Raw genomic sequence first — 22,371 nt, forward strand, 5'->3', positions numbered from 1 at the left:
CTTACCCTCCTTGTGAAGGGTGTCGATGATTGTCTTCTGGACAACTGTCAGATCAGCAGTCTTCCCCATGATTGTGTAGCCTAGTGAACCAAACTGAGTGACCATTTTCAAGTCTCAGGACACCTCTGCAGGTGTTTTGAGTTGACTAGCTGAGTGGCATGTCACCATATTCTAATTTACTGAGATAGTGAATTGGTGGGTTTTTGTTAAATGTGACCAAAATCATCACAATTAAAAGACCCAATGGCTTAAACTACTTCAGTCTGTGTGTACTGAATTTATATAATACACGAGTTTCACTGTTTGAGCTGAATTACTGAAATAAATGGACTTTTCCACGATATTTTAATTTACTGAACTGTACCTGTATGAAGTTTAGATCCAGTGGAGGAAAGTAACTAAGTACATTTACTCAAGTGCTGTACTTAACTATAATTTTGAGCTATCTGTACTTGAGTATTTTCATTTTCTGTTACTTCATGCTTTGACCTCACTACATTTTAGAGGTAAATATTGTACTCTTTACTCCACTCCATTTATTTTCTAACTTTAGGTGCTAGTTACTTTTGAAACTAGATGAATACAAAAATACAGTACATTTATAAGACATCAATGACCTATGGTGGAAAATTCACAAGCTACCCAGCAGTACTTCAAATTAAGTGCATAACCATTTAAAACTAGCTCATCCTTCACCAGCTGTAACATAAAATGTGACGTACACAATAATGCATCAGTAATTACAATAATCTAAGATACAGGAGTGTGAAATGTGTCATTCTGCAAAATGAGTACTTTTAGTGCTTTAAGTATGTTTGATGCTAATACTTATGTACTTTTACTTGTAACAGAGTATTTTTACACTGTAATATGGCTACTTAAGTAAAGGATCTGAGTACTATATCAGCCTCGTTTCTGAGGATCTGCAGAGCTGCTGTCCATTCACGGGTGACTTCACGTATTCTCACTAAACCTCTTCTCAAGTCTGTGTCTGACTGTGCTTTTGTCACTATATCATTTGATCAATCACATTTTAGTTTTGTAAAGTTATTGTACTGTTAAACAGCTTTGCTGCACCTTTTCAACTTTTTACAGTTCTGTATAGATTTATATTAATGTACTCTAATATCTTTATCTTGCCATAAAATTTTATTTCTAGAAAAATGAGACAATCCTGGAAAAAAAAACTGAAGCCGTAAACAAATGAGACCATGAGAAAAGCTCTTTGAGTCTTCATTTCTCTGCCGTAGTACCAGAGCACTGCTGCTTCTCAAACAAAAAGGCTGGTTTCCAAAACCTTGTTGCATCCTGGTGCAAAAATTGTCATGACTAACGTAAATAAATAAATAAAATAGCCACCTGCACTTAAAATGTTCCTAACACCCTAAACAGCAAATATGAAAACACAGAGGATCACTTAGAGAAAGAGCTAATGAGGCTAATTTTGACAATTAGAGAAGGGTTGTATGAAGCAGATGGTGAAGAAATTGAGCTGATTTTGAATAAGTGACAGTTTTGTGTGTGTGTGTGTGTGTGTGTGTGTGTGTGTGTGTGTGTCCGTCCTTACAAAGGCTTCTTCAGAGGTGTACTGCTCAGGGATGGGGAAGTAGTGGTTGATCAGTTTGGACTGGTCCTTCTCCAGCTCGATGGCGGTCCACATGACTGAGTTGAGGTCAGCAAAGTTGTGGTTCATGTCGATGCCTTCATAGCTGTAACGCCCCATGGCCCAACCTGCCAGCTCCGAGCCCTGTGGAGTAAAGAACATGGGGTGAAGCCTCTTAAAATAAGTTTTGGTCCCTGAAGTCTGGAGCCATCATGGAGATTCCAACACAATCTGGGATTATTTGCAGGTCTAGGCACCTTTTTAAAAGCCGTTTCATATCCATCAGGGTTCATAGAGGGCAGCAGGTGGATGCGAGTCTCCTTCACCAGGTGGACAATGCGCTGGTCACCCCGCTTGTATTCTTGGCACATGTACTGCATCAGATTAAGCAGGAGCTCCCGGCCCAGCACTTCGTTCCCATGCATCCCTGCGACGTAGCGGAATTCAGGTTCCCCTGCAGGAGGCGCCAAAACACAGACACAGGTTCTAATACACCACATCACAACTTTAAAGCTTGTACTAATGTTGTTGCTCATGTTCAAAATCAATGAAAACTGATAGATTAAGGTTTATTTAAAATAATAATCAGTACAGAACACGAAAGCCCCTGAAGAGAAATGTTTTTACGCTCCTCACCCAAACATCAGTGTGATGTTATGTTTCTCAATATAGTCAAAATCCCTCTTGTGCACATCAAGGATGAGGAGTCCGTCCTCAAAACGTGGTCCACCCACAGTATCTATGTTTTCAGCATACAGCTACACAAATCCAGCTCTCATTGAGGGCCATGACAGACCTGGATCTGCTTCCTGTTTTGTCCACATACATTAGGGTAGCAAGTAGCTCTGAAATCTCACACATCCTCCTGAAAACTGGCTTCAGCTCACTCTCTCTCTCTCTAACACAGCAGTGAACACTCTGATGAGCGTCTCACACGTTGGTTCTGATAGGTGGCTGATCTGAATTCGATTTTGTATAGACATAACATGTTTAATTCAGTCGGTGAATACCACATACATAGAGGTTTTGAATGTGAAAACGGTTCAGAGGTCAGAAGAGCACAACAGATTTTTTGACACTGGAGGAGCCTCAAAGCCTGGCTCCAGTGCTTTAGCAATTCATTGAGACGAGCTGGAAACAGATCTGAAGATCCACCTGAACAATTCATCAAGAAAACCTCAAATAAAAAAATATGCACAATTTTGGTTTAGTGGTCAGATTGTGCTTGCTGTTTGCTCTACACAGCAAACTTTAGGGGAAATTGTAATCATCTGTAGTCAGAGCACAGTGTGATGGAAACGTAATCAGATCTTGTAAAATGATGGGGGTGTGATCAGATTGGAGTTGTTTGGTGCCAGAGTCGCAGGCTGGCTGACTCAAATGAATAGAGACAAACGTTCCTGCTGTAAAGATTTTCTGGGTTTGATTTCATGTTAAAAGATGATGATTTCTATTCTTCCTACTTTATTTATTTTACTATTGGAGAGCCAAACAGGCCTGAAATTCTCTAATTCATTGGTGGCCCAGCCAAATCAGCATCATAAGAATGGACTTTAAGACCTACATTACACAGCGAACTACACGGTGATGCTGATGGAAGGGCTTTCACAGAGTTGTATAAATCTTTGGAAAGCGAAGGGACAAAGGGGAACATTGCACCACTTGGCCCCACTCTGTTCCTACTGCAAACACTGAGGCTGAAAATACTGAAATCTCAGTCAGTGGCACGTGACATTGCACCAAACCAAGACTGTCTGTGGAAAAAGGTTTTGGATAAGACGTGAGGCCAACAAGGAGCAGAGGGGAAGGAAAATGTGACAGTCAAAGATGCTGGAGTCTTAATGATAGATCTTTGTTAAAAATACATCAACACCTGGGATCACATAGCTTCTATGTTTAAGACTCTCTCTGCTCCTCTGTGCTGCCTTCACTGCCATGTGTTTTGGTGGGAAAACCTCTCCACTCCACAGAGCTGAGGAGGCCAAAGAAAGCATTTGTACACCTCAGAACCAACGAAGAGGAAATCTGGTGTGGATGCATTTACGTTTCACACAGTGCTGGACTGTGTGTTGGCTGGGATAAAGTGGCAGCCACTGTAGATCCCCCGACCCTCTGACCTCTCAGATTGCTTTGTGCAGGATCTGTCTCTCACTAGATGAAATGATTTGTTTTACTGGAGGAGAAGCAGTGCGGTAGCAGCACAGCAGGTGGAAGAAGCATTTCTTTGAGGCTGATTTAAATGTCAGGACAACAAATTTAGGCTTCTGGTTGATGAAAACAGTGAAACTTTACCAGTTGGATTGTTAAGAGATGAGTTATGATTACACCTTCGCAGCATGTCTCACCCACTTCGTGCTTCCCAGGGTTGTCAGAGATCTCCATGACACAGAGCTTCAGGCCTGTGTAGCTCTTTCCGATGCTGTAGATACGAGTGATGTCAGGACACGCCTCATTCACTGACTTCATCAGCTGGGAAAAAGTGTATTTTGTTACAGATGACAGATTTTAATTAATACATTAAAATAAAAAAATAAATAATGGCATATAAAAGGCAATCTCACAGTTGGGACCAACACAAACAACTGGAAGACTTAAAACGAAAGCAAAACTACAAATAACATTAGTAAATCTGTAAATATTTTAAAGTACCTACAGACATTCTGTCTAATGTATTACTGTAATAACTCGTGGAAGACAAGAGTTCACTGTCCCTGAAGAAACACTGTGTATTTACTTAATATATTCAGGGAGAGATTGTTACAGACATCCGAGTTATATCTTGATCAGACAGAAACACACTGATCTAAGCTGTGTTTAAATGTCGACATGTATTTCCACACAATCAAGGTGGATGAGTGAGTTTGTTTGTGCAGGCTGTTCTCTGACCATCGCATCCAGGACAGTGTCTTCAAACAGACCACAAATCACACCATGAGGACGCTGCCACGAAGGAGTGAAACCTCCCACAATATTTGTTTTCTGGTCAGTCTGAGACCAGAACACACACACTTGGACATTTCTGGAGTCGGTGCAAAAACCAAAAGCTGATAATCTGTCAACATGAGCCTGGAGTTTATTTATAAAAGCTGCTTGGTGATGACAGAGCTTCTGTTTGAGACAAGAAATTAAATCAATAAAAATGTAAACTTGTCTTATTGGTTTTGTCAAATGACTTTATCTTGACACGTTTTAAAGCCTTGTGTTCATCTGAACGTCATCATCAGTATCCACACTCTGTCCTACCTTTCTCATCTCCTTGTAGTTGTGGTGTCTGAAGTCCAGTTTGTCTTTAGACTCTGTTGGCTCTGTCTGCCATGCATAGACATTACCTGGATCTACGAAATGGGAAATGTGTGTGTTACTGTGGCCAAACATGGTGTAAACAGTAGTTTAAACAAAGTGTCTGTACCTGGGAGTGTGCAGCCCAACACCTCGGCTCTCAGGCAGATGTCTCCCTTCGTCCCATTCTCGTACCAGGTCTGCGGGTTGATCCGGATGTAACGAGCCACTGTGGATATGTTAAACAGGGCGAGGACGGCTGTCTCTGTGTCCTGGTTCCCTTCAAATACCTTAAACCCAGAGAGACATGGTGAAGTATAACCTAGCTGTCCTGTGGCCAAGTGGTTTCAAACAAAAACAGAAACCCACAATGTTTAAATCTCTAGCTGTGAACCACTGTTACACATTCATTGCATTTTTATGTCAACTGTGGATAATAAAAAACTGCATTAACATTTGTTTTCATAATTCTAAGTACACTGCTTATCCGTGTGCAAGGCCGTGGAGACGATCCAGGTGACTGTGAGCGTCAGCACCAGCACTACCCGTGTACGGTTGTAAATCGCTCATTTGTACATACACGTCACCTTTTTTTTAGGTTAGCATATCGTAGCCTTCAAACAACATCTTCATGAAATAACATTCATCACAGCAGCAGTGTAAGGCTGAAAACTATTTTCATTTCAATTATTTTCTTTTATAATCATTTGACTGTTCAGTGTATAAAAGGATGAAAATAGAGAAACATGCCCATCATCACTCCCTGAAACCAAATTAACATATTCAAACGCCTTTATTCCCCTGATCCACAGTAAGATAATCCAAATGTGCTTTCTGGCTGCCTGGGGAAATAATGACACTGCTGTGGGAGCTCATGAAGATATGAATACCAGAGCAGCTGGTGGGAAGTGAAATGGGAGAGCAGGGAAACTATACAGGGGAGGAGAGAGATAAGAGCCGAGTTTGAATGTTAGAAAAGAACATTATGTTCACTCACAGCCTCCTCAGTCCCGTTCAGACATGGCGTCCACACCAGCGAGTCGTTACTGAACTGCACCTTGTAGGTATGCACCATGTCCCAACTGTGTGTGAACAAGATCATGTGTCACATTCAGAAGAATTTTAAAGAGGAGCTCGAGTCCAAACTAAGCCCTGCACCGCTGGATATAAAGATCTTGTGTCTGTTTCTATGAGACTGACCAGAACAATTTCCTGGGGTTCAGACAGAGAAAACAAGACAGAAGAAAGTCTCCAAAATGTACAGCACAGGCAAAACAAATCAGATTTGTAATGAAACCAAGTGTGTGTAGGGGCAGTACATGCACATGCACATGATCTGAACAGCCTTTCATCTGGGTGAGTGTTTCTTGTGACGTTAAAGAACTGCCTTAAAACCATGTTTTTATTGTGCTCTGTGAAATTACATTTCCCAGTGCTCCCCATGATGCTATGAAACCCTGGACCTTCAGCACTGACCTCCAGATGGAGTTGCGACCCTGCAGGATGACACCAGTGAAGCGAGTCAGTCGGCGAGTGTCAACCTCCAGCCACTGCTCCTTGTCTTTGTACTCAGCGCACCAGGCGCCGTCATAGATATCACCGTCCATTATCCCAGACTGAAGCACACACAAGACACACCAAAGGAACACACAGTGGTAATGTTGTTCTACAGTGCATTGTGTGCAGTAGGTGACGTTCTGTGTTGGCTGTGTTGTACCTGGATGTTGAGGCGGCCGCGGTGGGGGCCCAGGCCTCTGCGTTTGTAGGACGAGGCTCTCAGCTGAGTGTCTTTGACTTTTAGTGACTCCAGACCCAGTGGAGGACATTCTGACACAATCAACAGGTCTCTAGTCACTACCTGAACATAATTATACCTGGACATTCGCAGAGCAACACAGTAAGTGGGAGCCAGAGTTCCAGAGGTAAAAGTCTGATGACTTTTTTGGTAGAAGATTAGCTGAGCACAGATGGGCATTAAATTCTAGCCATTCAATCCCAAGCAGAGACAATGTGACACTGTGGGAAAGAAGGCAAACAAGGGAAAGTTGCAAACATCCTTAGGAAACAAGCCAACTACAAATTCCTGTGCCACTTCAATGGGTTTGTGAATTTAAATCTAAGCTTTTTGAAACTTGTTCCTTTTAATGATAATGATAATAATCACCTTTACTTGGCCAAGTATGTTACACACAAGTCATTTGTTTCCGGTACAGAACCGATGGCAGCCACCTACGGCGCCAACTCAAACGATGGCTCTAACCATCGGGGCAACTTGGGGGTTCAGTGTCTTGCCCAAGGACACATCAACATGTGGACTGCAGGCACTGAGATTCGAACGTCTGACCCACCCTCCAGTTGGGAGATGACTGCTCTACCCACTGAACCAAAGTCGCCCCAATCCATTTGGAATCCATTTACTTATGCCTTTTTGATCTTTTTGGATGAACTCTCCAACTCTGGCTCAGTGTTTTGTTTGTTAAGGGAATTTCTTCAAATTTGGACAAACATCCATTTGCACTTCCATCATGAGGTTGGAGGTGTTTCTCACAGGAAGAGGCTGGACACACCAGACAGGACTTGGTGGCTTTTGGCTTCCTGCAGATATCACAGGCCACATCCTCAGGTCCAGCTTAGCAGTGACAAGCAGGAGCAGCCTGGAGTCCACTCTTCTTCAGCTCCTGCACCAACTCTGCTAACAGTGTTTGTCACCAGGTCAGGCCTCTGTATGAAAGTCTTTCTGCACTGAGGACAGCTGTGGATGTGTTTCTGGTCCTCCTCATCTCAGTGGGTTTTAATACAGCTCATGCAGTAGCTGTGTCCACAGGGCTCTGATCAGAGGCAATATGTTTTCAGGTTGTCCATCCATCCGACCCATTCTCGTGAACTCGATTTGTCAGTAACATCTCGAGGGCATTTCTTCAAATTTGGCACAAACATCCATTTGGACTCGAGGTTGAACTGATTAGATTTTGGTGGTCAAAGGTCACGATGACTGTATCCTCATGTCTGTCCCATTTCTGTAAACTGGACTGGTTGGTGGAGGCATTCACTCACAAAATGGAAATTTTAGTTTTGTTGCCGATTGCAGCCAAACTTGTGCTACTGGCTGGAATATTCTCCACAGCCAGAGCGACTGCAGTTCATAAGTACTGTAGTGTCTAATGCCATAAGCAAGTTAAACAATTTATAACCTAAATTAAACCTGGAGAGGCCTGTGTTCCTGTGTTTAGTGAGTTTAATGTCAGATTTTGAAGGCAAACTTACACTAGGGAAAAGAAAAATCCTGGAACCAGCATCTCCACAGACTGTGTTGCTCGGTATACAAACATCAAAAACATGAGCACAGTAGAAATCACTAAAAAGCAAGGAGAAAAGGGCTCATCTGTTTATGTCTTTAGGTATAATAATCTTATATAATGCATGTGTTATATAACATGTTACATTTTAGCAATGGGATCAGTTACAGTAGGAGTTACAACTTCAGGAAAAAGCTAAATGAATGTGTCGAAACATAACACATGCAGGTGTTTCCATAAAGCCAAAGAAGTACATTTAAAGAGAGCTGAATAGAAGGAGCACAACTCTGCTGCAGCTGCTGATGTTTCTTTAACCCTTCCCAGCATCCTCTGCTGAATGTCTCAGACAGGCTCTCATTGTCTGGAGGGTTCAGCTTGGTTCAAACAGCCTCTTCCTGCAAGAAGCTTTACTGGCTGCTAAAAAGTCTCAGGTCAGGGTATAGAAGCAGTGTAAACTTTGCTGGCATTTCCTTTAAGGACTCTTGCCCCCTTTTGCCTTGTCATCCAGCTGGATCTCTGTGACTCAGAATGTTGCTCTGCTCTAAATGTGTTTAGATTCCTCACAAACCACACATTTCCTCTGAGCCAGAGAGACTTGGCAAACTGAGAGTGATGCCCAGATGACAAAGACATTCCACTTATTGTACATTAAAGCAGCAACGGCAGCTGATTATCTGGGTAAAGAAAAAAAATCACGACTGATGTTGGTTTGGGGTAAAATCATAAAGCATTTGATGGTTTTGAGTTTTGTTCCGTCTCCTTCTTTGCCTGAGACATACAGTATATTGTTCTCTCTTTAAAGGAGCCACAGGAGGAGGATGGAACCACGAGGTGCTTTACCCAAGAAACGCTACTCACACCCCAAGTCTCTCATCTCCCCTGGCTCGTCATCATGAATGTCTGACTCCATCCTCTCACAATCCCCATTTATGAGTGAAAAGGTCTTTGATGGTGACAAAACAAAATTCTGGGAGTATCAGGTCTTTTTACAGGCATTCATTCTACTAAAAGTCACGTGAGTCACACTCATGGTAACTTATGTTCATTGAAATATATGGCCTTGTTGTAGTAATTTGTCGTTTGGAGATCACTTAGAGGTTGGCTGTTTTCAGCCTAGTGAGGATGGGTATGTTGCTGCTGCTTCACTAGGCAACTACAAGCTCAAGTCACAAAGTAGCCAAGTGGAAAAATAACTCGGCAACACGAAGAAAAACTGGAAGAATCTGTTCACCAATGTGTTTGTGCACGTGGCCTTCAACAGCCGAGTGCTGTAGTGTTGCTGAGTTGTCTTTTCTTTTCTTACGGCTCATCCAAACTGGCAGGAAGAAATGAATAAAAATAAATAAATAAATGAATGAATAAATAAATAAAATGACTGCAAAGACTCAGTTCACCAAACCTCAACACAGCGATGCCTGTGTTTGAATGGCTGTGGGAATAAAACCCTATCTCCACATTCTTTTACTGTGGGTTATGGGCAGACAGAGCGACTGGCTGGAGAGAAGTCAAAGAAAAGACAATGGTGAACAAATAGGAAACCAAAGGAAGGAACAAAGACGAGCAGTATATTCAGTAGGTTCTTTGCCTACAAGCACAGGAAACATTTAAAATGTTTGCAGAGGCCAGTGGACAAAGATGGGGGACATCTTTGTGAGCAGGAAGCTGGCGCCTTTTCCTATTGGTACCGGCAGTAGTGATGGTTTGAAGTAGAAGGCTGAGCCCATTTCTTTATAGTGTACACGCTCAGATTACAGTATGCACTGAATCAGAACCGGGACTAAACTTTGTGTTCAAGTGGCAAATTGTTTGTTGCTCTCCTGGGTGGGCTCACCTCACCGCTCGCCGACAACTTGTTGCTCTCCTGGGTGGGCTCACCTCGCTGACAATTCACTGATTTCTGTCCCTTGTCTGATTGACACCCTGCATACTTGTGGGCTAATCTCACTACATACGTGGGACTGTCTCTGTGGCCACAGATGGACCGGCACTTTTGTTGACCTGGGGCTTGGATTTCTTAACCTTTGGCTTCCTGGTGATGGTTCTGGATTTCTTCAGGATCATTTTGGATTTCTTTACTACCTTAATGCTCCTGAAGAACCTCCTGGCTATAAAATTCAAATATCATATATTGCAGTAGAATATGACTTCAGACTTTTTTTGAACTACTTCAGGGATTTGGTACAGATCACTGAATTTAAAGGAATAGTTCAACATTCTTATTAAACTACAGGTTTTTACATGTTGTATGGAATAAGGAAAGAAAATAATTATAGCTAGAGGTGCTGCTAGGCAGATTTTTTTCAACTGTAGACAGTGTCAGGCTATTCCACTCATTTTGCTAAGCTTTGCTAAGTGTAGCATGCCTCCAGCCTTATATTTAAAGATTGCTATTGGTTTAATTGCAACAAAACAAAGGCGCATATTTCCAAAAATTATGAACTATTTGCTGAAACATGTTCACCTCCAGAGGAAACTGTAAAGCACCATACAGCCTGTGTTTGTGTAAATGCTGCTGTACCAGTTTCCATTTCCATTTCAGCTGTTTAGCTTTGGCCACAGCTACACTGAGTGTACAGCTGGGCGAGCAACATTACACAACAGGTTTTTAAAGAGTGTGTTTGTTGTCTTTTTTTTTATCTGACCATCTGGTCTTCATCAGTAGAACATGCATGGCTAAACTATCTCGCCCCACACAGAGTAGTGTGCTCCCCCATCACCTCTGATGCTGACTGCAGATATGCAAAGCTCAACAGGGCTGTTTACACTGTCAGAAGGGACCTTTGAGGAACCCTGAGGGATACTTTAGCTTGGAGTTATTGAATCCCAGAGAGTTCATCAATGAACAATTATCAACTGAAAAAAGACCATAATGAAATTTTAAGCCCCCTTTGAAACATCAGGGTTTGAAGAACTCCATTTATTCTCAGAACCTTATTTCAGCTGTTATTTTTTCACTGTGAAGTTAATATATATCACAGACATTCTGCACATCTCCACATGGATGTTTACATTAGGAATAAAACAAAATTTTAACATTTAACATTGAAATCTGATATCCACTCACCTAATTCCACAGGACCCTCTTCTTCTTCTTCAGACTCCCTTCTGGGACTTTGTCCGTCTGCTGTTTTATCAGCCTCTTCAGCTGTGGTGGTTGGCAGAGCTTTAACTGTTGACTTCCTAGAACTGGCTGTGAATCCTGTGGTGGGAACATCAGTAGTGTTTGGAGTGTTGGTTGTTTTTGCAGAGAAAGGGCTTGTAGTAAAAGCTGCATTTACAGTGGATCTCAGTGCAGTTGTGTCTTGAACAGTTCTGGCTGAAACAAGAACAAATGATCCACGATGCAAAAATAAAAGCAGAATGAAGTACAGAACGTCTGCCATAGTAACTCTTCCCTGCAACACTAAGCACTCCTTCAACCTCCCTGACCTGATCCAACACTGTCAAGTCACACAGCACAAAAACAACTTCCAGTCAGATTTCAAAAATAAAACAACTTAATATACTGTATGTAGACTAGGGAGGTCAAAGTAAGGCTCTATAACAAATATAGCGGAAGCCATATGCTGACAAGATTATTCGACTTCTCTGATCATGATTCAGCCATGTTCAAGCAAAAACAAAAAAATTCACTGATTCGAGCATCTCAAGTGTGAAAATCTGTCATGTACTGTACAACACAACACAACTGAGTGTACTTGGTCCGATAAAGCAAGAAACCTGGAGACGCCACTTTGTTTTAGAAAAACATAAAACATTTCTCATTATGTTTATAACAATTATTTAAGAAAAATGTTAAATAGTATTGAAACAATCATTTGCAGCCCGATTAAAAACATTTTCAGAGGAAAGCCATGTATATGATGTACCAGCTATCAAATACCTTTCCATCAGCTTTTTACTGAGAAATTTAAGTTTGCAATATTAGCTGGATAAGCACGCTGGAGAACTCACCAAGCCCTCAGGCCCCTTGAGTTAAGATTTAGTTTGCTTATACATATGTAGACATGGTAATTTAACAAAACCTTCCATGAAATGCATTTTTTCCATTTAGATAACTGCTTTTAAAGAGATTTGGTGACCTAAGTTTAAAATGTAACACATGGATAAAACAAGCTAACTGTCATTATCACTGCCTCTGATTATCACATGTTTAGTCTCCTTTTACAAAGCAAGTTTGAAAATGTCAGTACAAATTCACAGCAACACTTCCAAACATACTAGGGCAAAGTGAAAAATGTATGCTTTTATTTTGAAAGTGTAATCAAATCCTGGCATTTCTCCCTTTTGACTGACTTGACACCTCTCTGCAGAGCTGCTGTACCGACAACGATCTGGCAGAAAACAGAGGCAAAAACACAGGCATTTTGAGGTTTTAGGTCCGAGGTCTCCACACAAAGACTTTTAGAAATGGCTGTACAGTGGCATGCGGTGTCGCTGAAACATATAACTATTTTCTCAACATTCTTCTAATTCAGATCATCTCCAACATTGTCCATATTCTAGTTCTCCATCAAGGCATGTAAACACAATGTAATGATGCCGTTAAACTTGATTATTCTGGTTAAACAGATTTAATGACACAGACATTGGTGGTCAATTTCAGCACCTTAAAATATTACATCCTGCTCCAAATGCATGCACTCACTGACAAAGGCCTGTTATTAAACTACTGAATGTATTCTGTTTGTCCATGCTGTAAAAAATGATGCAATTTCAGGAAACTATATAAGAACTTTAAAGTGATACCGTAGAATTCTAGTTGGAATTTAAAAAAAACCACAAACACATACGATTTAACCAGGTTTTGTTGGGGAAAAATGCTAATAAAAAATATATTTACAAAAAAAGTGTATTTCAAAACTAAAGTCTAGTATCTACACTCCTCATCCCAACCATGTAACAACGCTCCTCCTCTTCCTCCGGAGGTGACAGGCCTGTGAAAAAGGCAATAAAATGTCTGTGAAGTTCAGGTGTTCGACAGCAGAACCTTATTTTTTTTATTGCAACAGAAAAGATATGATGGATGAATAAAAATCTGGACACATATGGAAGCACCTTTCTTAATGTGTTTAGCTGCAGAATATTTATAATTATCAAATGTCTGGTTCACATTTTGAAGTTTCTTTCCAAACTACTAAAAGCCACAGGACACCCAGGCACAAAACGGATTTTGTTGGACAAACAGAAAGCAGCTTCTTCAGGTAAATAAGGTTCGACTGTGAAAACACCCCAATACTCCAAAGACCTGGAAGAGAATGAGTCGCCCGGTGCTGTAAAATGACAACACGGAAGAGGCAGAGCATTGTCCAGAGTGAGGCAAGCAGGAGCTGTGTGACAACGTCCAGCCTCAAGGTTTCCACAGCTTCAGGAGGCCGTCCTCACTGTAGGTGGCGATGAGATTCTGGTGGGGGTGGTGGGCAATGCCGATCACATCCTTCTCATGGACCTAAGGGGGGAGGGAGAGACATGATGTCAGGATACCTTCACTGGTCATCATCATAATTCAGGATTTATCTAAAGTCAGCACCATTAACATGAACTTTTCCTGAGAAAACAGCATCAAAAAGTATCTCAACAAAAATGACATAAGAACATAACATCACATTCTTCTTGTAAAAATGGCTATATGATACCGGTGCATTATACAGTACAGTGGACTTACAGACACCAGAACACAGTAAAAATAAGAAGATTAGTGTCCTAGACAAACCCTGGTCCTCTTGGAGAAAACGCCAAACAGTTTCTATGCTTGTTTATTAAGTCATTTAAAAAGCAACACAACAGAGCTTCATCCAGACCTACAACACTTCAGACTAGAACTTCACAGGCAGGACTTTGTGTAGCAGAAGCAGAGGAGTGATCAGGCAGTGATATTTTTGGACTTTCTGATCTATACTCCTGAGTGCAATAAACGTACCGTCAGCGTTCTCTCCAGTTTGCCGGTGACTGTGCTGAAGCAGTAGAGCACAAAGTCTTCACCCACGCAGTAGATCCACTCGCCACGGGGCGACAGAGTACAGCACACAAAGTCACCACCCTCCCTCTTACCGGAGCTGAAACTCCTCACGATCTGTACGGGGAGAGACGCATTCAAACCCACGCAGAGTGTAAATGTGAGAAGGCAGCCAAGAAGGCAATTTTATTACCCTGGTTACATAATGAAGACACCTTCAAAAATCTTACTATACAGATTATATTGTATTTGGCAGATCTTTAAATGATACATCTTAAAAGCAATTAATCCTAACTCACTTATTTAATAAGGGATATGAAGTTAAGTTCTCATTAAGTCCCTGCTGATTTTTCTTCATACATTTACTTATTATTCATCAAGATTTGACTCATTGTTGCCTGTGGTGGCACATTTGTCTAAAATGACATTATATTCTCAAATCAACCAGAGCCTAATTTATCCTGTTGGCAATAATCACTATCCAAACTTCTATCTACAGCCAAAGGCAGCTAAATTACATAAAGCAGTGGTTTGGACTGACCTGTCCCTGCATGTTCATGATGACCACCGTGTTGGAGCGGTTACACACGACGAAATGCTCCGGGTTCTTAGGTAGAAGGATGACGTTGTTGACTGTGATGTCAGTGCCGGCCGATGTGCCCAGAGGCTTGAAGGTGTTTGTGCACTCGGCGGTCTTCATGTTCCACACCTGAAGACAAGACATGGATCATGATGAGGGAAACGTGTGGTGGTGACATTACAAATAAGTGAAAAAGGCACAAGAGCCTGGATAGTTTTCAGCAGCTGCTTCTCTCACCTTCACTGTACCATCTGAGGAAGCGCTGATGATGTGGTGACCGTCTGGAGTGAATGTGGCCTCATTGACAAACGACGCGTGGCCGCGGAACTCCTTAAGAGACTTACCTGACTTGAGTCCGTGGATTCTTACGCAAAACACACAAAGATAATGTTCACAGGCATCATCCACACAATTGCTGAGTAAAGAGCACAACTACTCAGTCAACTGAAGGACTTAGAGGTAACTCAGAAAAGGTCTGGAAGCAAAGGGAAGGTGTTTGGTGAGATGCGAGCTTACCTGATTGTCTGATCGAAGGAGGCACTGAGGAGCTGGCTGCTGTCTTTACAGAAGCTCACACATGTGACTCCTTTACTGTGGGCACGTTCAAATCTCCTCAGACACTGGCCGCTTTGGATCTTCCACACCTACATACAAACACACATTCAGAAGTTGTAACTTGTTTTCTTATTGCTGATTTTGGTATAGATCGCATGTCAAACTCAAGGCCCGCGGGCCACATCCAGCCTGCGAGATCATTTTATATATATCTTTTCTTAATGGCCCGGCAATATGAGGCGCCGATAACACACAAACTACAAATCCCATAATGCAGCGCAACAGCTGCCTTACCGAACGATAGGCTACCTGCAATCATTCCCGCGTGAATTACGTCTGATCAATCAAGCGTCTGTTGATGTATACAACCCTAATTTCAAGTCAAAGCTAGCCCCTAACAATGGCCAAGAGAAAACTTGGTTCTGAAAACAGAGCCTTTCAAAACCGGTGGCTGAGTATATGTTTACTGACATTGTTGTAAACCCGTGTGTTTTATTTGTGGAGCTAATGTGGCTGTAATTAAGGAATATAACCTAAGAGGCACTACGAGACAAAACATCAGGACAAGCTGAGAAACGTGATGCAGAGCAGAAGCTACAGAAGGTAGAGGAGTTGAAGAGGAATCTGACATCACAGCAGACGTTTTCACCAAAGCTAAATCACACAGTGAAGCTGCTGTGAAAGCAAGTTTTATTGGGACAAAGGAGAAAATCAGCCTGGACATTTACCGAGGGAGAGTTTCTGAAGAGCTGCATGATGAAGGTGTGTGACGTCTGGTGTCCAGACAAAAAGCAGGTGTTTGTTAATGTAAGGCTTAGCAGAAATACGGTTGGTGATTTTAAGTTTATTTATTTTGGAATAATATTGTATCCTGTCTGTTTCGATTCATTGTTCAAAAAACGTTTAGTTTTAGTTTGTTCAATAAATGTTTATCCTGTTCGGCCCGTGATCTAAAGTGTGCTTTGAGTTTTGGCCCCCTGTGCCACTGAGTTTGACACCCCTGGTATAGAGTAAGAGATTCCTCTCACCAATCCGTATGCTCTAGGTTTTGTTTTAATGTTCAATACCAGAATTTGACCTATTTTTGTTCCACAAATAAACATAAGCAACACAATGAGAATCAGAGCATGAAAGAACAATGAGAACCCGGTAAAGCAAAGTTTGCCCTCTACCTTGATCTTTCCATCTTGAGCTCCAGTAGCCAACATCTCAGTGTCTCGACTGAAGCACATACACAACACTGCATCATCCATCATCATGAAGTTATCTTGAGCCTGATACTTCAGATCCTGTGAGACACATGCATACATAATAAGTTGTTTTGAATCATAGGTGTAAAATAAACATTGCATCCTACCAGACAGGAAATCTGGTTTATGTTGTCTTTCTTGTGAATGAGCTACCTTTCTGATTTTGCCAGTGGTGAAGTTCCAGACCTCAATGAAGCCGTCCACAGAGCCGGTGACCAGGTACTGACCATCAGGGGAGAATCGGGAACACTCCACGTGAGACTTCTGTCCAAACTGTGCAGTAAAGAAAAACAAGTAACATCAGAACACATTTGTCTTGAAATGCACTGTAACTCCTGGAAGTGTAAAATAAAAGTGACACTATGCTTGTCTGAATGCATCGTTTACTTCCTTTCATGTTGCTTTCTAACATTTTCACCTTGGGACTGTGTTGTTACCTTGATGTGCCTGGTAAGCTGGGTGGGGAAGCGCTCCTCTTCTACATCTTTAACAGCAGCTTTACCCCTGAACAAGTCGATAGTCATACCGGGAGGCAGGAGTCCCTGATGCTGCTGCCACTTCAGAGACTAAGAGAGGAGATTGTAGGCAGTGGACAAAATCATCAGCAGCACTTTATTTAGATGGCAGCATCATATCAATCAATACATCCTACCATGCAAATAGATCAGGAAAAAGATGCTAATTAAATTTTTAGTAATGATCTCACCTGCAGGGTTCCAAGTCTCTTACCTGTCCCAGCAGAGCCATGAGACGAGACGGTGGCACAACGCTGACCTCCCCTGCCAGAGCCTGAGCGATGGCTGCCCGACGCTTCTCCTTACTGCTGCCGTCTGGGTACGCCTGGACCCCGAGAAACACAAACATCAAAAATCACAGCTACAACCATGATATCCTGTTTAAACAGCATTTACACTTTTACGTGCAATTAAAATTCTATTTTCTGTTGCAAGGACAGTGTTATTTACAGTAAATTAGACCCTTGTTTGGCTGCAAGAGCACAACAAAATACCAAATAAGTGCTGATTATGTACCAGAGCCTCTCTAAAATGATGCATTGTGGCAAAGTCTAAATTTAGCCACAAAATATGTTACTCATCATGAACACACTGAAGAATTGTTGGTGCTGTGGGCCAAACAGCAACTGGTCTTAAAATGATTGAACATGGATGAAGAACAAATACTACATCTTGTCGCACCTCTCTGGGATCAAAGTAAGAGCGAGCCAGCAGGTTCTCCAGGTGGATATATCTCTCTGGCTGGGTCTGTTTCAGCATTATCATGGGGTCAGTCTGCCTGAGGAGCGAACGGGCTGCCCCCAACTCTCTCAACTCGATTAGCTCCAACACAACCTGGTCAGGAAACAACACAGACACTTCACTTTGGAGGAAAAGTAGCCTCAGACATCAACTTTAAATCAACACTTGGTGAAAGGTTAATGAGATTAAAGGAAGGGTGGAGTAGCTAGAAGGTAGAAAAAGACACCCATATACTGTATCTACACTCAGGAAGCACAGGGACTGCAGTACTGTATCAGTCTCCACCCTAAACAAAGTAAACATGACAGGGAATTGTAACAGGAAACAACAGTGGTATAACACAATTTATCCAATCCTCACCTGCTCATAAAGGTCTATCAGGGTCTTATCTGGCAGCTTGAGAGACTGGATGGCTTGCAGGACGGTATCCCAGTGGCCGCTGTTTATGTCTGCCACAAAGCTCTCTATACTGTCCACAGTGTTCAGAGATACTGTGGTCTCCTCCTGCAGGGTGGCCAGAGTCCGGTGCAGATTATTTTCCTTTAAGTACTGCATAATGAGACGAATCACGCTGCAGGAAACACAAATGATACAAGTCATTTGGATAAACAAATATTAGAAGCCAGCTCAGCTGAAGCAATTTAAATGACAATGTATTAACACAGTTAAATGTTAGTAGCTCATAAATTACAGTCAACAGATCTTTGGACATTTGTTTAACTCTTGCCACCTCCAAAGTGAAGTCACAGGGCCCTAGTGGTAGAAATTAGAGCCCTACATTATCAAATATTATATTACTGGCACATTCAGCACTGTACAAAAGTTTTAGGCAGTTTAGATACATATAATTTATGTATTTAGATTCATTTCAATCCCACCGTACCATCAGGGAGGTTTCTGATGGGTCCTAAATTTATGCTGCAGCATGACAAGGACCACAAACATAGAGTCTGAGACATAAAGGACTATCTTCAGAGACAAGAACATTTGGAGCTCTGCTATACGCATCAGGGAGTCAGTCTGGGATCACATGAAGAGACATGAGACACTGAGACAGTGTAAATCCTCAGAGGAACTGTGATGTCCAGGACAACCTACCTGACAAACACCTGGAAAAACTGGGAATGTACTGAGGGGAACTGGTGCTATTTAAAAGGCAAAGGCTGGCCACACCAATTACATATATATAAAATTTGCTAAATTTTGTATAAAATGTATTGATAAATGTAAAAAACAAAAACATTCATGGTATTATTTTAAGGAAAAAGTAACACGAAACTGCAGAAAGCACAGAAATGCCAAAGTCTAGTAATTTCACAACAATGTCATTATTAACTACACTGTTGTTCACAGAGTATATTTTCAAAGCAACTGTACTAAATCAGTAGGTTTCTTCAATTTTAAGGACTTCTTTACAAAAATGTTTGGCTTTAACTACATGTTAAAAACTACTAAATACTGTTATCCATCTCAAATGTCTATATAATGGATGTATGAATCAAATATCTTGTTCATGGACACATGGGCAGGGAAAAGATTTGCCAATGAACAAGCTGGGACAATTAAAATGATAGTTATAACCACCAGACATACTGCTCTGATGGTTTCAATGAAATAACCACCGTTGTAAATAAGCATAACATGGTGAACGCTAGCTATACAGATGTACAACAAAATACTGTAGAAAGGTTTCTGGTACTGACACTAAATCAGGCAAAATTTAGTATGACAACAAATTATGTAACTTTAAAATTTGTTCGCTGCTGAAGTTTGATTAATCTAGTTACAACCCTGGCCATACCAGAATATGTAGCAACTGGTAGCGCATCGTTAGCTAACGCCAACTTAACGTTATTCGTCTATATATTCTCCATGAAGAAGTATTGAAACTAGAAAAGATTGGTAATGCATAATTTAAGTAACATTAACACAACAAAGTTTCAAACATAATTTGCAGTTCGGTACAGCAAAGAGGAGCGAACAACATGCATACAGGGATAACTGACTTAACACTAGCTTGGTAGCGTAGCTTAGCTTAGCTTAGGATGCTAACGCCAGCGGCCTGCAGCATAGGATGAAACAGGCCTCATTGGAAAAAATTCAAACGCGCAATTATAAGATACTGGCTTATTCTAAAAAAGGTACCCTGCTTTAATAATAATAAACTGGGCTACTTACTCTGCGGATTCTACCTCCAAAGACATGATTGTTTATGACAAAATAGCAGCCAGAAGATACTATCGAGTCCACAGCAAAAGCAAGACACACACACACGAAAAGCAGGCGCTAAGACGGAAGTAGTCGGAAAAGTCAGTGATCTTCAAAATAAAAGTCTCATTTGACGGTCCGATGAAACATTATTTTGGTGTAACCATCTGAATCACTACATACAATCACCATATTTGGAGGATTCTTTACAAAATAGACATTAAACAGGAATATTTTCTTCCAGCAGGTATGCAAAAAAATCTCATGGCTTGTTGTGGATCTTAAATGCCACAGAAATTAGGTTTACAATATATTTTTATACATCATTATTGGTTATATATAGAATTATGAGGGTGATTTATGAAAGCAACACCTTTACAATGTAATGAATTGCATGAGTCTTAATGTCTGTTCAGGCTAGGCTATTCCTTTTTTTGAGACTGTCAGAGAGGTGTTGGTTTCACCCTGGGGCATTCCACTGTTCCTGAGTAAAGCAGTTAGTACTTTACCCCTTTATCCCATTAAAAAACATAATATGAACATACTGTTTTATTTTTTATTGTACTGCTTACATAGCCAGTAGCATACTGCCCATTCAAGTTTAACTTAATTCAGTTTATCCATTCAGTTCATTCATCCATTCACAGTGATTAGCCTTTGTAGTGTTTAACATATAGCCACTCAAATTTAATATACTCCCAAGAGCAATTATCCTTAAAACTGAGTACAGGAACTATCAGGAGTCAGTGAATGGGCTCCAATGGACACCAGTAGAACTACTTTTTTGGTACAAATGATTTCAACAAGCGCATATACCTGGATGACTGGTTTTCTTCCTACAGCCTTATATGAGGTCAAAGCACATGTAGTGTCATGTCTCCTGGGACAATAAATAAGACTAATGTTAATGCAATTCCTGGAAGCCTTTTGGCTTCATTAATATCAGTGTGCATCCCCATTTGCTTTGATACTATTCTGTTTTTCCCATGGCGATCTACAGGGGGCGCTATCTGCACAGCTGTGCCTCAGAGGCCCTCTGACGCCATTCTCTCTGCCAGTGAAGGTCTTTCAAGGTTATGATGATGCTGCTCAGTGCAGCACCACTTCAATCTGCAGTCCCATGGCCTGGGTTTGATTGTTTTGGGGCAATCATGGCATAATCCCACTGTGAGTCCCATCAATACTGGAAATAAATCTGGCACCAAAAACACAGCAAACATTGTCTGGTTTCATTTGCTTTTGCAGATGGATAAATATATTGGGAAGCCACGAGGAGAAACAGAGAGGATGGGGAGAGGAGGAGTGCTCTCGCACAATACCATAACATCATAGTCATTGTGAATATATTAACATAAGAGCAGGAGAAAGATGTCAATATAATTTCTCTGTCTTCTGGCATGACAAAGCAGAGACTGTCTGGAGAATGCTTACTGGTGAGGGAGACGCCACCATGCTGGAAGAGTGACAGCGACACAAAAGGCGGTAATGTAATCACTTCATCCTTTCTGAGAAAAACAAAGAAAATTCTAATTTCATGTATGGTGCCATCCTCAGTGTGCAATGAGGTTACCCTTTCCTATCATAATTAAAGCACAGTAACACTACAAAAAACAGCAGCTTTTCTTTGGTCTGTCAGGTGGAAACATTTTGAGAAAACAGACATTAAAGTGATTTCCCACTATTCAGTGTTTAGAAATCAAAGCACAAAAGAGAAAGTACTTTGCTGTGTGTGTCAGTAGTTCACACTCTGGACAAAACAGCTTTCATGAACCAGTTCCTGCTAACTAGCCTGACAAAAATAAAATAAAACATATTCTGCCTAACAGTCACATTTTTGAATAACATTACAAATAATTCTACATTTCTTACACAATCCTCACATTCCCAATCTGCGTTGTTCTCATGGAAACCATTTAAAATGCTAAACTGTGAGCTTGAGGCTCTGACAATAATAACAAATCAAAGTAGAACAGCAAGGGCAACTTGTTTAAGAGATGAACGGAGGAGGATGAAGATCCATCCAGGACAGGCTATGTCATGACAGGTCGTTACAGTTTTTGTTCTGGCATGTAACATTTTGAATGTTTCAGTTTCACTTGTAATACAGTATGTTTTAAAAGTAATGTTCCCTTGTGAAAATGTTATTTGCGCATTTTGATTCGTGTGTTATGTGTATTGAAAGAAGGAGGCGCTGTTAAAGGTGTTCTGAATCTGATCTTTCTGACCATTAGGAAAAGCTGCAAACAAAGACTCACTGGAAATAAAAAATGCTTGCTGTATATCATAGCTGAGATTCAGTTGGGATTTAAAAAAAAAAGAATAAGTTACACTTAATTATTAAAAATCTTTGTGACGTCTTGTCGGCCAAAATGGGGATTGCACGTGTGC

At 41.2% G+C, this 22,371-nt stretch overlaps 3 protein-coding genes across 5 annotated transcripts in view; 1 reads left to right on the forward strand and 2 right to left on the reverse strand.

The window, feature by feature from the left end:
- elp1 (elongator acetyltransferase complex subunit 1) overlaps positions 1-9,089 on the forward strand; it is a 27,673-nt gene extending 18,584 nt beyond the window's left edge. For all 3 annotated transcript variants that reach the window (XM_020594011.1, XM_020594010.1, XM_020594012.1), the window contains exon 37: positions 8,981-9,089. In XM_020594011.1, coding sequence (XP_020449667.1) covers positions 8,981-9,074 — 94 coding nt within the window. In that variant the 3' untranslated portion in view covers positions 9,075-9,089. The remainder of the gene's footprint in view (positions 1-8,980) is intronic.
- The window catches only part of LOC109956699 (probable carboxypeptidase X1), a 16,301-nt gene extending 4,632 nt beyond the window's left edge, over positions 1-11,669 (reverse strand). The window contains exons 1-9 of the mRNA XM_020594027.1: positions 11,243-11,669; positions 6,600-6,709; positions 6,359-6,498; positions 5,880-5,964; positions 5,013-5,172; positions 4,847-4,938; positions 3,949-4,072; positions 1,861-2,057; positions 1,568-1,747 (exon numbers count right to left, since the gene is read on the reverse strand). Of these exons, the coding sequence (XP_020449683.1) occupies positions 1,568-1,747; positions 1,861-2,057; positions 3,949-4,072; positions 4,847-4,938; positions 5,013-5,172; positions 5,880-5,964; positions 6,359-6,498; positions 6,600-6,709; positions 11,243-11,561 (1,407 nt within the window). The 5' untranslated portion in view covers positions 11,562-11,669. The remainder of the gene's footprint in view (positions 1-1,567; positions 1,748-1,860; positions 2,058-3,948; positions 4,073-4,846; positions 4,939-5,012; positions 5,173-5,879; positions 5,965-6,358; positions 6,499-6,599; positions 6,710-11,242) is intronic.
- A 727-nt stretch (positions 11,670-12,396) lies between these two features.
- smu1a (SMU1 DNA replication regulator and spliceosomal factor a) lies at positions 12,397-19,979 on the reverse strand. The gene is made up of 12 exons (XM_020594030.1): positions 19,954-19,979; positions 18,136-18,346; positions 17,716-17,868; positions 17,249-17,359; positions 16,957-17,085; positions 16,673-16,792; positions 16,442-16,558; positions 15,231-15,358; positions 14,952-15,078; positions 14,676-14,843; positions 14,099-14,251; positions 12,397-13,627 (listed from the first exon to the last, which is right to left on the reverse strand). Exons 1-12 carry the CDS (start codon positions 19,977-19,979, stop codon positions 13,529-13,531), a joined length of 1,542 nt encoding a protein of 513 aa, XP_020449686.1. The 3' UTR covers positions 12,397-13,528.
- Between the last annotated feature and the right edge of the window lie 2,392 nt (positions 19,980-22,371).

The sequence above is a fragment of the Monopterus albus genome, unplaced genomic scaffold, assembly GCF_001952655.1.
Source record: "Monopterus albus unplaced genomic scaffold, M_albus_1.0 scaffold21.1, whole genome shotgun sequence".
NCBI lineage: Eukaryota > Metazoa > Chordata > Actinopteri > Synbranchiformes > Synbranchidae > Monopterus > Monopterus albus.

Bases quoted from the DNA above. Each gene is read 5' to 3' on its own strand.
- smu1a (XM_020594030.1), bottom strand. From the start codon at position 19,979: ATGTCTTTGGAGGTAGAATCCGCAGA. The intron at 16,559-16,672 runs GTAGCTCATTCA...TGTGTCTCACAG, and splicing joins CCACTGGCAAAATCAGAAAG to GATCTGAAGTATCAGGCTCA. The intron at 14,252-14,675 runs GTCAGTCCAAAC...CTCCCCGTACAG, and splicing joins TCATGAACATGCAGGGACAG to ATCGTGAGGAGTTTCAGCTC.